At 44.3% G+C, this 14336-nt stretch overlaps 1 protein-coding gene across 1 annotated transcript; it reads left to right on the top strand.

Annotated features, from left to right (window-relative positions):
* Positions 1 to 642: 642 nt before the first annotated feature.
* On the top strand, positions 643 to 9758 carry LOC123368577 (acyl-coenzyme A thioesterase 5-like). Its single transcript, XM_045013469.1, has 3 exons — positions 643 to 1411; positions 5472 to 5674; positions 6112 to 9758. Exons 1-3 carry the CDS (start codon positions 850 to 852, stop codon positions 6685 to 6687), a joined length of 1341 nt encoding a protein of 446 aa, XP_044869404.1. The 5' UTR covers positions 643 to 849; the 3' UTR covers positions 6688 to 9758.
* Positions 9759 to 14336: the final 4578 nt, after the last annotated feature.

Genomic DNA, 14336 nt, shown 5'->3' with positions numbered 1-14336 from the left:
AGTTGCTCAAATGCGGAGGGATGAGAAGAGAACACAATCTGTGGGAGGAAATGGAAGCAGGGGAGATAGAAATATAAGGGGCCAGGCTCGGGGAGATGGAGCAGAAGTGTCTATAACCACTAGAGATACTGTTAATGGCTTTCAGGAGCTTCCTCACAGTGCCCCACCCTGACAATACAATCAATTCAAGTACTGCTGCTGAGGACGTATGCTGCCAACACAAGGAGCTAATACTGCGCACACACAAGTGATGTAATAACTGTGGCAGCTGTATACTGACCTCTCAGGTCAACATAATCTTGTAATGTAGCCGTGACCTGAGGGGGCGGGGTTGCTTTAGCAGTGCTTAATTTGCAATGAAATATATGCAGGGTCTCCATTTTTTTTCTTTAATTTCGGACGTGGCAAGCCTGGAGGTACCAGAGCTATGAAATGTCAAGCCTAGCGGTGGCTGGGCTCAGCGTGGGCACAAATTAACACTGTTCCTAAGCTCCTAGCAGTTGTGGAGGTGGTCGGTTACTCGGGACGCCTGGTTGGGAGCGATTTTTCCTTCTCTTTTTTAACCTCCCCCCGAAGATCTTCCCGCCCCGTCCGGCGGCTTATCTAGGCTGCGGCTTCACCCAGTCTTCTCCTTCTCACTCCCCCCCGCCCCCAGCTGCAGGAAGCGGCTTCCCTGGAAGAGCCTCTGCTACGGAGACGGCGCTGTGTCTCTGCGATCGATTGAGGCCGCCCTTGAGGGCTCCCGGCCTGGCCGCAGCGAGGCAGGCGCTGGCGCGTAGTGCCCGGCTCCGGGCCCCCCGTGGCTGGTAGCGCGGAGAGGGGCGGCGAGCGGGGTTGCCCTTGCCCGCCATGTGGCGAGTGGCCACAGCCAGGGCCTGGGCCGCCTGCTTGCGGCCTCCCAGACAGTGCCGGCCCCCGGGGCCGCGCTCCGGCAGCAGGGGGGCAGCGACCGTGGCCGTGGAGCCCGCGGCGGGGCTGGCGGACGAGCCGGTGGCGACCAAGGTGCTGGGGCTCGCCCCGGGGCAGCGAGTGACGCTGAGGGGACTCGTGGCGAACGAGCAGGGCTGCCTCTTCGACTCCTGCGCCCACTACCTGGCGGACAGCCGCGGGGAGGTGGATCTGTCCAGGGACGCCTCCCAGGGAGGGGACTACACTGGGGTGGAGCCCATGGGGCTGTTCTGGAGCCTCTCCCCTGCCCGCATGGAGAGACCCTACCAGAGGCTCGTGCCGAAGCAGATTAAGACCCCCATGAAGGTGGAGGTGTCAGTCCACCAAGGGCACAGTCCTCCTGGCACCATCCCGGGGCAGGTCCTAGCCAAGGCCAATGTGGAGAGATGGTTCACTGCCCCCGGTGTGCGAAGGATTAGGCTGAAAGAGGGCAGCGTGAGAGGCAGCCTGTTCCTACCCTCAGGTGAGTGAGGGAAGCTCTGCCTTTTGTGGGCTGAGGCATTGAATCTCCGGCGGCTTCCCTTTTCTTACGTGTAAAGTGGGATGATGACAATCACTCGCCTCTGTAAAGGGCTTTGACATCCACTGACAGAAAGGTGCTTCTACGTGCGAAGTATTGTTATGCAAAGTTCTATCTCACCTGATTAGTGTGGCTGTGGGAGAGTGAAAGCATATTTTTCCTGACTCAGAGTTCAATAGAGGTTTATAAGATTGGGCCTTTCATTATGTAAAAATAGTCTAGAAATTGCTCTGAAGCCTTTATGGTTATTCCAAAAAGCTGATTTAAATAATTGGACGACATGATATAAGTGCAAAATATAATTTATCTGAGGACAATCACACAGGATTTCTGTTTGCACAAAACAGGACTGTAAAATAGTCCATGTCCTCACACACACACACACACTGCAGCAATAGTTTACCTTTTATTTTTTTTAAGTTCACAATAAGATGAATGCTGAAAATGAAAAGGACTAACCTGTGATATATATTAGTATAAATAATCCTGCTGTGTATCTTAGATGTTTATTATAATAGTGGTAAAAGCAAAAGATGACAATTTATTAATGCATAACGGAGCAAGAGAAAGGCGGTTGTTATGGAGTGATGAGCTGATCTATCTGCATCTGGGATTCCCCATAACTCTGAAGTAAGGTAAAGTGTGGTGGAGTTCCCAAAATTTGTAGAAGGGTGATTGAATTAGTGAGAAGTCATGTTTTCTTCTTAACTGGAGATAGTTATGGGCCCACTTCTTTTACCATGCTAATCAGGGGAAAATCCCCCATGCATTCCAGTGGGAGTAGGATTGTGCCCTATCGGACTCTTCTCTTCATTAAATGCATATAAATATGCAGGCCATCTGAAGAGATTATAGCAAATACATGCATTTTATACTATAAAGGAAGTATTTTGCTAGATTGAGGCCTAGATCATGATCTCTGGTTAATTTAGAGGGTGATCCAAGGTCCATTGAAATCAGCAGAAAGACTCAGATTGATCTGAATGGACTTTGGAGGCCCTTAGTCAGCACTCTCGATTCACCAATTGAAACCAGGGTATTTTGCTAAGAGCCACATCCACTTTACAGGCATGCACAGGGTTTCCACTGAACTTAGTGGTAGCCACAAGTCTGCAACCTAGAACTAAATTTGTCTCTTTAAACATTCCTGTTTTGTGATGCTACCATATGTAGCCTAGATAGTACTTTTGCTTGAATTATATAATACCCTCAGTCACAAGCAGTGGCAATGGAGTATCTTAGTCATATACTCAGACCTTCAAGAGTTTCCAAAATGTATAATACAAAAACTTTTAATGCATCTAAAATGTTTTACTATATCCTTCATCTTCCCTCCCAATAGGAACAGTCTGTTATATTTCACAAGACACACTTCATCTTTAACTTCTGTTTTTATTAAATTTGTCATTAGTACCATTATGGAATAGGAAAAATCTTGCATTTAACACTTGCTCACAGAAGCAGAGGCAAAATGTTTGCCAGCCCTCCTGAAAACTACATCCAAATGTACAGGTTTACTATTCTATTTTGATTCCTCATTTTCTGCACCCAGATGGAGCAAGGAGGTCAGATACACATTTTATAAAAAGGTCTGCCTCTCTTGCAATTTGTCCTGCTGTCGTCAATGGTAGGGTATAATTCATTAAAGCCCCAATTTTGCCCATTGCAATCATGATTTTTTTTTTTGCCATTGAATTAAATTTGAGCAAGATCAGGACCTAAGATTCTTGTTTTTTTTCCTGTATTTTCTGCAGTCTGTATGTGGTAAATTGGCAATTCTTTCTCTAACTGAAGAAGAGCTATATGTTTCTTTGCTGCTATCAATAAAACTGGAGATAAATATATTTTGTTTTGAGTTGTGTTCCATTCAGTTTGGTACACAACCCAGTCTACTGACACTTATCAGGGCCAAAGCAGATTCCATCTGCAACCTGTGCTTTCTTTAAAGAAATCCATGGCCAAGATTTTCATAAATTGATGCCTGAATTTAGGCTCCTAATTCCATACTTAAATACCTATATGAGGGCTTGTCTACACAGGCAAATTGACTGACACAGTTCCCTGTGAGGACACCATTATGGAATAATAGTCACTTTATTCCAGAATAATTAGTGTGTATCCAAATCAGTGTAATAATTTTGGAATCAAAAGACTTATTCTGGAATAGAGTGGCCACACAGAGAGCTATACTGGAATAGCTATTCTGGTCAATTTCCCTAAGTGGCCTGACTTTCAAAAGAACTGAGCACTCAGAAACTCCCATTAAAGTTACAGTAAAATTAATGTTTGAGTCAGAGAGCTGCTTTGTGCTCAGCATTTCAGAAAGTCAGGACGTTTATATAGGCCTCAGGAGCCTCAGTTATGGCTCCCATTTATGAAAATCTTGGCCTGTAATTTTGGGCCAGAAGCTATGTAAATTTGCCGTTATCCTGCTGCATTCCTCTCATGCAACCTAAAAAAAAATGTCCCTTTTGGTTAGAAGCCACCTACAACTTAGCTTTTTTTTTTTAAGCTTCTATTAAGGCTTCTGTGATTACCCATGGCTTGCACTGTGAGAATTCCAGAAGAGTTGGACAGAATACATTACCTTAAAATGAATTAGACTTCTGTTAGGCAACTAACTTTACTAGCAAGAGACTACTATAAAACATAGGGGGGAGGTTCAAGGGGAAACATCTGTAGAGCAGTAGCTCTTTATGTTTGAGTCCTCATTCTTCAAGCAGTAGATTGACATTCTATTCTGTTTCACAGCTGCTCAAAGGGCTGATAGTAGCAGCAATGAAACTGCTCAGTGATTTCCATTTCAATCTGCTGCTTTTATGAATAACTTTATTGCTGAGGAAAAGTGAGAACTGTTAGAATCACAGATGCTGGAAATGAAAAAGAGAACTAGCTCATCTAGTCCAGCCCTTGCACTGCCTGATTTTTCCTTACAATATATTTTCAGTGCTTGTCTAATTTTAAATGTTCTAAGCAATGGAGCTTCACTGTTCAGTAGTCTAATGAATCTTGCTCTGCACTTCCATTTCCAAAATTCCTTAAGAGCCAAGAGGTCTTTTCTTCCATCAGTGCATTATGTTAAAATGCATTCACATGAGAATAGACCTGTTCCCTCTCTCAACTGTAGATCATTGCAGCAACCTGGATTTGAATGGATCAACCATGCCATTTGATGGCCAGTCAGAAAAATACAAAGATAGCTTGTGCTTCTCACAGATCCAGGGGACAGTATTCTCAAACCCTAGGCCAAAGTCTAAACTAGGGGTCGGCAACCTTTCAGAAGTGGTGTGCCGAGTCTTCATTTATTCACTCTAATTTAAGGTTTAGTATGCCAGTAATACATTTGAATGTTTTCAGACGGTCTCTATAAGTCTATAACTAAACTATTGTATGTAAAGTAAATAAGGTTTTTAAAATGTTTAAGAAGCTTCATTTAAAATTAAATTAAAATGCAGAGCCCCCTGGATCAGTGGCCAGGACCCGGGCAGTGTGAGAGCCACTGAAAATCAGCTTGTGTGCCACCTTTGGCACACGTGCCATAGGTTGCCTACCCCTGGTCTAAACTCATCAGGTATCCACTCTCTACGATGCTAGCAACATGACTAGAAAATAAATGCATACCATTATGCAGTAATTGTGACCCAGATCCACAAAGGCATTCAAGCTCCTAACTTCCATTGATTGCCTAAATACTTTTGAGGATCTGGGCCAACGAGACTGGCTGCAACAACACATTGGCATAGCATATGAGCTGCTTCTTCAGGATGAGAAGGCAAAGCCTTTGGAAAGCACCTATGGGTGCAGTTAAAAAGTATGTTTACTTGTTTGAGCAGGTGTACCATATAGCTGAAATGGGAAATATCACTAGTACTGATAATATCTTGCCAGTGGAAAGGTAATAAAAAGTTTTCTATTAATTGTGCTACTGTATTTTGCAGTTCATTCTTTAATATATTCCCTCTAATATCTTGGCCTGATAACAATATTGTTGTTCTTTTTGTAGGGGACGGCCCCTTTCCAGGAGTGATCGACATGTTTGGTGATGAAGGTGGATTGATTGAGTTCAGATCCAGTCTCCTAGCCACCCATGGCTTTGCTGCTCTTTCTCTGCCCTATTTTGACTTTGAGGACCTGCCCTCTGTCATGAAGGATTTGCACCTCGAATACTTTGAGGAGGCAGCTAGATTTCTACAGCGTCACCCAAAGGTGAGTGTAATGAGAAATTCCTGTAGACACATTTGTTTGGATGTGGGGATTGGAGCGAAGACTCATCTACAGTTCTGTGTTGGTAGCAATGTGTGTCGGGGGGGGGAAGAACAATAGTACATTAATTTCCGTGGTACTCTAGGAAATAGTAATTTCTGCTGGCCAGGTCTGAATGGTTATACCCTAGAGTGCAAGAATTCACAATATTTTACCTGAGGTGGCACCTTTTGTGTTCTCTGAAAAATCGGACACAAACAGGGGAAACAGGATTATGATCCTGGTCTGCATTAACAGTTCCCATTTGTAATTTTCCAACAGGAACTTAATTTTGTACAGTGTTCCTGGAAGAATCCACTCTAAACATATTTGATGTCAGTCTCATCAATGCATGTGCTTCTCTTTGCCGCCACTCCCTTTCTCCCTCTTTTTATCTGCAGGTGAAAGGGCCAGGGATTGGAGTAATCGGGACAGGGAAAGGGGCAGAACTGGCATTTTCCATGATTACTTTCCTGCCACAGGTGGTGGCTGCTGTCTGTATCTCTGGCTGTAGCTCCAATACAGTCGCTGCTCTTCACTATGGTGAGTTGACTCTGCCTGGGCTGCGCTTTGACATGAGCAAAATCAGCATTTCTGAGACAGGTGTGTTTGATATTTTTGACGCTCTGGATGACCCAATGGATCCAGCTAATTCCCACTGCCTCATCCCCATAGAAGAAGCAGAAGGTCATTTTCTCTTGGTGGTAGGAGAAGATGATCGCAATTGGAAGAGCTCTTTATTTGCCAAGATGGCAATTGAGCGCCTGCGCCAACATGGGAAGGACAACTTTAAACTCTTGAGTTATCCAGGAGCAGGCCACCGAATCGATCCACCCTTTTTGCCATTTTGCTCAGTAGCCCTGGACTGTGTCCTAGGGTTGCCCATTCTGGGTGGTGGAGAGAGAAGAGCCCATGCCCATGCACAGGAACACTCCTGGGGGAAGATCCAGGAGTTTCTGCACTTACATTTGGGATGAACATCTCACTACCTGAAAGCTGACACTAAATTGCAAGGAGCTGAGAGATGAGCCACCTAAGGGAGTAGAGGACTGGAGGGACGGACTTAGAAAGATGGAAAAGTTAAATATGCATTTCTTAATCAAATGACAACTCAGTGGCAGGTGTAAACATGGAGATGGGTGAGGATTGGTTTAAAGTGGTGGAAGGGGCTATAACTAGGAGTATTGAGGAGAAATGGAATAATGGAAAACTTCAGGGTTCATGTTAATAAAAGTTTCCTGATGCCAAGATCACTTTAGACTGGGAAATAATCACCCAAGGAAGGTGGTAGAAGTCCCCTCGCTTACAGCATGTAAAGGAGCCAGCAACCTGGCCAGGCCTGCAGAGAATGGCAGTCGAGGAGACTGTCCTGCACCTAGTGGAATGATGGCAGCCCAAGATAAGATTTTGTAACAGCTATGCCCTGTGAGCTGGACATGTTTGGCTCACCCTTTGGGACTTGAATCCAGCTAGTTCAGCCCAGATGTCTTCCACTAGATGTGTCCCCACAGAGCACTCTATTTTAAAGCTGTAACTGTTTGCTCTGCCTGCTTTGGAAATCTTTTCTATTTCAATTTTATCTGGGGTGCATACCTGGATACATGTGTCTAACATCTTGATGTTGGTTATCAGCTTTCAGCAAACACAGCCAATGGCTCCTCACACAGCCAATTGGTTGCAGAGAAGAAAGATGAAGTGTTTTCAATGCCTGCTAGTGAGAGGGGTAGTGCCAGAAATGATTTACTAGTTGGGTATTCAAGAGGGACTCATCTCTATCCGTGGTGTCATAGGCTCTAATACTTGGCTAGTGGATATTACAGTTCCACTGGATAGCTTGATTAAATGCAGTTTTGTTACATGCATTGATATATTTTCTTCTTTCTTCCTGCAGTTCAGTCTTCTAACTGCCTGTTTTTAAAGTAGTAATGACTGTTGATAAATGAGGGATGTGAGGAAGCCAGTTTTTGAAATTGCCTAGTAATGGATAGTGGCCGTCAGTAGCCATTGGATATTGAATGGCTGATACTGATAACCACTATTGAGGGGAGCGGAGGAGCAGATGGATGATTTGAAATGATGGAGGGAGCCTGGCCAACAGAAGGCAGTAGAGTCACATGTTAAATGGCTGTCGTAAACAGGATCCTGCTTAAGTATCAGACAATCAAAAATGAAAAAATCCTAGGATAATTCTCCTGTACCTGCCCAGGAATGAGGGAGCAATTGTGCCCACACCTGGCAGGGGATTGTTTGATTAATTTTAGGCTAGTGCCTCCCCTCTTGCCTGCATATGAGGCCTGCCCCCTCCCCTCATCTTCAGGGAAAGGAATTACAATTTCTTCTTTAATATTTCAGACCTCAGCTAGTCCTCTGAAATAGTGGTAGTGCTGGAAGTCTGGCTCCCAAGTGCCACTGCCAGCACAATTCCCTTTCCAGGGTCCCTGTTGTCAGAGCAGCTTAAAAGAGCTGCCCAAGAGGAAATGGAGCTTTGGCTTGTGACCTTGACTTTTATATAGTGTTATGGACACTCCCTTCCCTTTTTTGGTCTGCTGTCAGCATGCTGGTGCTTGGTTATGGTTGAATGGGTGTTGCAGAGGGCTTTGGTGCCTAAACCTTCCCTGAAAATAAGTAACAGTAGCACAGGCCTGCAGCCAGCTCTGATAAGCACAGTAGTGCTTCCTGCACTTATGTTACTTCCTCTTCACCAAAGCTACTCCAGGTTGTGACCAGAGAAGGAGAGGTTGTCCACTGGTTTCCCATGTCTGCACTTTCTAACCCCCCTTCTCACATGTACCTCCACCAATTGGAGCCAGATGCCTGATTGCCTTAGGTTGGGTAGTGCTCCCTGCCAGCCTGTTTTGTTGCCCACTGCATCTCCATGGTGTCATCTTACCTATGCAGATCCACTACTGCAAGTTCCTGGGACAGGTTTCTAAAATCCAGTGCAATTCTAGTCAAACTGGGCCAGTTAGAGGTACAAGTCCGATCAAACTTCTGGGTTCATGTATAAATAGATTCTGAATGTAGGTATTGTTAGATTTCTCTAATTTTAAATGAATATCACATTTTTCATTAATTATCAAAAAGCCAATGTCAACAGTTGTAAAAAAAAAAAAAAGAAAAAAAACGGGTGGTTTAAAATGCCCTCACTTTATTCATAAAGCAAAATCCTTTACAATTTCATTTTAAATTTTAAAAACAGTAATTGGGCAGGAAAACCAAATATTAAAACATGTAATATTGTGTAGAAATTAGGCTGCTGCTTTATTTTTTTTAAATTGTTCAGATTTTTCAAAGGGGAGAAGGAAAAAACCTAAAAGCACTTAATACTGCAATTTGATTGTGTAAATACATCTCACACTCAGAAGATACCAATGACCAAAGAACACACACAATGATCTGTAGCAAATTGGTTGTTTATACAATTAAATTTTATTAATTTACAAAAACTCACATTCTAAAATGCATTTTGTTTACACTGCAGATGGAATACCATTATAAACATACAGTATGCCTTAAAACAGTGTGCCTGGTTATGGCCATATTTAAGACCTTATTTTTAGGCCCTGAGTCTACATTCTTTACTCAGGAAAAACTCCCAAAGAATTTCAGTGGAAGTAGTGTCTGGGTAACAAATGCATGATCAGGGATTTTGGGATCCCTAGATCAAGGTAAATTAATATTGGAGTTGCAGAATTGTTTCAGAATCTCATTATGTGCAAGAGTGGCTATGGTTCAACCCTTTCACTAGGTTGATAATGCCATAAGTATCCTGCTTCAGCTCTGCTGAAGTTAGTGGCCAAATTCCTATTGACTTCAAAAGGGAGCAAAATCAATCCCAAGGTGTCATATCAACTCAGCTGATGGTTATGCAGTCTGACAAATAAACTACATTGATCCAAATAAGGAGGTTTGTTCAACAAATTACTAGTGATTTGTTCATTTGCAAGTGGGATGATGGAGCTTGTTTGTGTCAACTGACTTTATTTGCAATATTTTATCTTTTTGCCTGTTTTCATGAATAGCTTACAATAAATTTCTAAAATGTGTTGCTAAAGTGTTTTCTTCTTTTAAAACAAAGGTTTGTGGGGATGAGGAAGTGAAGGTACTCTGCCCATGAACCTATACCACATATGTTTCTGCTAAAATGGTCAGCAGTGAAATAGTTAAATGATATGAATTTTATCCCCATGAGGCTCCAGAGATGAATGAGGCAGTTCATACTTCTTGGAGCTTCTGCATCTCTCGTCAGTCTCCAGCCCAAGATAACACTGCCTCAGTTACAGTTCTGTTCCCTTTCGCAGAGATTTCCTACTTTCCAGATCCTTCCAAACTTACACGAATCCATCTTGCTTTCTGCCTCAGAAGATTCTGGGGGATCCAAGCAAAGGTCCCTAGTTTCTGTACTACTTCATCTATGTTACAATGGTTGATTTTTATTGAGATGAGCTTTACTCGTCAGTTTAAGATATCCGTTTACTGTTAGATGTCTCTCAGTGCAGTTCATGTTCAGAGCACTTGAAAGTATTACCATATTAACCACTAGAGACGCTGAACTTGCATGACAATAGGGTACTCTAACCTATATACTTTTGAAGTGATGACATGCAGAGAGAATGTCACCAAACCATCAAATTCTGCTGCAGCAAAAGAGCTGAAGTAGGAGACTTGCATGCCTCCCCCATAGAGAAACCAAAAGTCACTTTCCGAGGTACCAGCATTTATAAGGATCCCATGTAGGCACCATTTGTTTAGAGCAAGTGCATGGGGCTGTAATATGCTGTGTGCCTGAATGAGTCAGTCTGTCACGGGCAGCACATGTATTACCAGACAGAGAGCCCTGTCCTCTCATTTCTACCCACTTTAAGACGCAGCACCTGAAACTGCTGCCAACCCAACAGCCATATCTGCCAGCATCCTGTCTTGGTCACTAGACACGGTAGTGATGTCAGCCAAGCTGGGTGGGGCATCGCTAGCCTGTGCCCCAGAGCAGCTGCAAGTGGCAAAGTGAAGGGGACCCAGCAAAGTGCACAGGGCCTATCAGGATGGGCAGACAGCAGCCATCTGACATCCATTGCACACTCACCACAGAGCACAGCGGAGGAGAACTGGAAAGACAATACCTGGTATTCCACAACACGCTGTGCATGTACAATGAGTGATGCCAAATCTCACAAGAAAAAAAAAAAAAGCAGCACTACATTTCAGAACAAGCCCAACCCATTTCAGAGGAGGTGTTTTTATACAAATTCCATGGGTTGGTTTTTTTTAGTAATCATAAGTCCACATAAATGTATGTAACCCTTCTCCAGGTGTAGTCGGCAGCAGGACCAGGTTCAATATCTAGGAGTTTTCTTCAAGCCCCCACCCAGTACCTGGGACAATTACATGCTGTGGGCTGCCGCTCCTGATGCTGTGTTACCTTGGTCTGGAGACAGACAAGAGAGATGCAAAAGCTTAAACAAAGTAAACTAACTGGAGAAGTAGCAAAAAGAAAATGCTCTAAACTCTCCCTTACATTAATATGAACTGTAATCAGTTAAAATAGGCAAACAATTTTCAGAAAATTAGTTTTTTTAAGTTCATAATGCCCCTTTAAATTTGTGTTGGTTAAAAAATAAAAACAAACCTCTTCTCTTTGGAATACTAATAAGTATGAATGTGAATCTTCTGTGTTATCTTAACTAACAGGGAGATTTGTGAAAGAGGGGTGTGTGTGTGTCTGCCTGTGTTTAACCAGGTATGCTATGGCAAGGAAGAGAGTATCTCTGACCTTGAGATTGTGGAAATAGCTGTTTGTGCAGAAAAGCAGTTTATAAGTAGAAGGAATTTCTGATTGTCCATCTAATATCTCAAATGAATGTGGAATTAGATGAAGCACAGGAAGAACTCACTGCTCAGGAAAATATTTCTTTAGAGCAGATTAAAGTTAATAGTCACATTAAAGACCTAACTGAGGAAGGGAAGGGCAGATTTTTTTGTGGGTGATGGAATGCTGACAAGTAAAGCTTGTGCAAGCGGGCCAGAATAAAATAGAAATAATTTGCTTAAAGTAACTCAGTATGATGAACCACTGTTTGTGGTAAACAGCTGTTTATCTGTTGAGGGAGACACTGGCCTTGGCTACACATGAGAGTTACAGCACAATAAAGCCACCAACAGCACTGTAAGTCACTCACCGTCCACACTGGCAAGGCACATACAGCACTGTATTTCTGTGGCTACAGCGCTGCCTGTACTCCAGCTCCCCGAGAGGAATAAAGAGTATTGCACTGCTGCTGCTGCTCTGGGGCACCAGTGTAAACAGGGAATCATCTTAGTACGCTGTGACTGACCTCCAGAAGCTTCCCATAATCCTTTTAAGTGAAGGTTCTGCTCTTTGTTTTGTTGTGATGCCTCTCTTTGTTTTGTTGTGAACTTGGGGAGCTGCTTATCAAAAAAACAAACACAGCTCCTGTTTGCTGTGAATGAGCAGAGGCAGGGGGGGCTCCCTTTGGAACACCCACAGCTAGTGTTTGCTTGAAGAAAGGGGGAGGGAGGGGGCTTGAGGAGAGAAGCCGTAGGGGGGGAGTCCATTTCGGCAGCAGCTGCTTATCTGGTCTGTGAGGAAACAAACAAACAGCTGCTGTTTGCTTTCAGTGAGAGAGGGGTGGGGGAGGGGTCAGAACTTGCAAGGCAGCTGCTGACACAGTGTTGGCTCCAAAAATCCACACACTCTCTCCCCCATGCTCCCTGTTACACTCCACCCCACCCCTTTTGAAAAGCATGTTGCAGCCACTTGAATGCTGGGATAGCTGCCCATAATGCACCACTCTCAATGCCGCTGCAGATGCTGCAAATGTGGCCATGACAGTGCACTGGTAGCTTTCAGTGTGGACAGACTGCAGTGCTTTCCCTCCTCAGCTGTACGAAGACAGGTTTAACTCTCAGCGCTGTACAGCTGCAAGTGTAGCCGTACCCACTGTCTCCAATTGTTTGTCTGTTGGGAGTGGCAACTTGCCTGTTAAGGAAGCCTTCCCACTCTCCCAGTAGTTATGTCTGTAGTCAACCAGGGGTGCTGGGATAAGGGAGAGAAAGGCAAAGAACATTTAGGGGGCGTAGGCAGCTTCGTCTAATCAACAATTTGGGAAGGCAAGGTTAGTGAAACAGGAGTATCTCTTGTTGTCAGATGCTACCTGTGTGGTGCTCCGCTCTGTTCAATGTTGATATCAATCAGCTGCGTGCATGTGTTCCCTCTGTGTGCTGCCCCAGCTCTGCACAGATAGCTGACAGAGCAGATCCCAAGAGAACCCCCACTGACCACAGACTCTAGTAAGGTACGAAGGCATATTGGCCAGGTTTATTGTCGAAGAGAAACACAGTCTCCAGCTCCTGGGTAAACTAAGTCCAAGGTGCTGCTAAGGTGCTGATAGCCAGTACATATGTGCCCCCTGGCAATGGACTCAACTCAGTCAGTGGCGGAACTTTCCACTGCCCCCTAGGCTGGACAAAGACATCCACTCAGGGATGCATTCTTATACAGAGGTACAAACAAGTTACACATCACTCCTGACGTACTGAGGTGCAGCCCCTCTACGGAGCAAGGTGCCGCCTCTCACCTGGTACATGTTGGTTTGAACAAAACAACTCTATCCATCATATTACCCTTTTGGCCCTGTCATTGGGATGGGTCAGCCTGTTCCTTCTTATCTGAGTGGAGTGTACAAGTATGCAAATGTTCTGATATCTGGTGTCTAGTACCTTTTAGGTATGTCTCTTTTTGCAGTATCAGCCCTTTCCTTGCCAGCTTCTGTGAGCAGGGCTCACAGCTTAACTTTGCTTTATGTTAGCAAAGTCTTGACCATTACTTTAGTTCAGGCCTCATACTGAGCCTCTGATAAGGGTTTATGTTTCAGGGCCTCATCTTACTACATCTCTATGCCTTACCTGTTACAAGTGTGAAGAGTTGTGACAATGAAGGAAATGTTCCTGTGTCTGTTAGGTAATGACTCGCCTATGGAGGGAGCTACCTCAATTTCCAAGCAGTTATCTGTGAACAACCATGTGTGATGGGACAAGGGAAAGGAAATCCCAAACTGTTTGTCTGTTGAGAATAGTAGCATGCCTGCTGAGAGAAAGTTTGTCTCCACTCAGGGCCGGCTTTATTAACTGCGGGGCCCAATTCGAATACCCGGCTGTGGTCCGGGGCGTCAGTGGCACTTCGGCGGCAGGGGGGTCCTTCGGTGCTGTGGAAGACCCAGAGTGGACCCCTCCCGCCGCCGAAGACCCCGGGAGTGAACTGCCGCTGGGTGAGTAAAAAAAAAATAATTAAAAGGCACCTAAGGCACGGGGCCCGATTCCAGGGAATTGGGCGAATCGGCCTAAAGCCAGCCCTGTCTCCAGTCTTTTGTCTGTGGAGTTGACAGAAAGTGCCTCTCAGCTTATGCTGGTTGTGGAGTTGTCAGTTGTCCCAGAGTCGGTTATGGACTTAAATGTCTACTTCCCTCCTAGGTTTCAGTTGTCTATGGTCCTAGCATAGGCATGTGCAGCATATTTCATTAGGGTGTGCACCCTAGGGAATTTTTTTTTTTTTTTAAAGGCAAACACTTAGTGGATACTCAGTCATAAAGAACATTATTTTTATTCATCA

Source organism: Mauremys mutica, chromosome 4 (genome assembly GCF_020497125.1).
Source record: "Mauremys mutica isolate MM-2020 ecotype Southern chromosome 4, ASM2049712v1, whole genome shotgun sequence".
Taxonomy (NCBI): Eukaryota; Metazoa; Chordata; order Testudines; family Geoemydidae; genus Mauremys; species Mauremys mutica.
Note: the sequence above shows the minus strand (reverse complement) of the source record. Positions and strands in the feature narration are given on the sequence as shown.

Bases quoted from the DNA above. Each gene is read 5' to 3' on its own strand.
- LOC123368577 (XM_045013469.1), top strand. From the start codon at position 850: ATGTGGCGAGTGGCCACAGCCAGGGCCTGGGCCGCCTGCTTGCGGCCT. The intron at 1,412-5,471 runs GTGAGTGAGGGA...TTCTTTTTGTAG, and splicing joins CAGCCTGTTCCTACCCTCAG to GGGACGGCCCCTTTCCAGGA. The intron at 5,675-6,111 runs GTGAGTGTAATG...TTTTATCTGCAG, and splicing joins TTCTACAGCGTCACCCAAAG to GTGAAAGGGCCAGGGATTGG.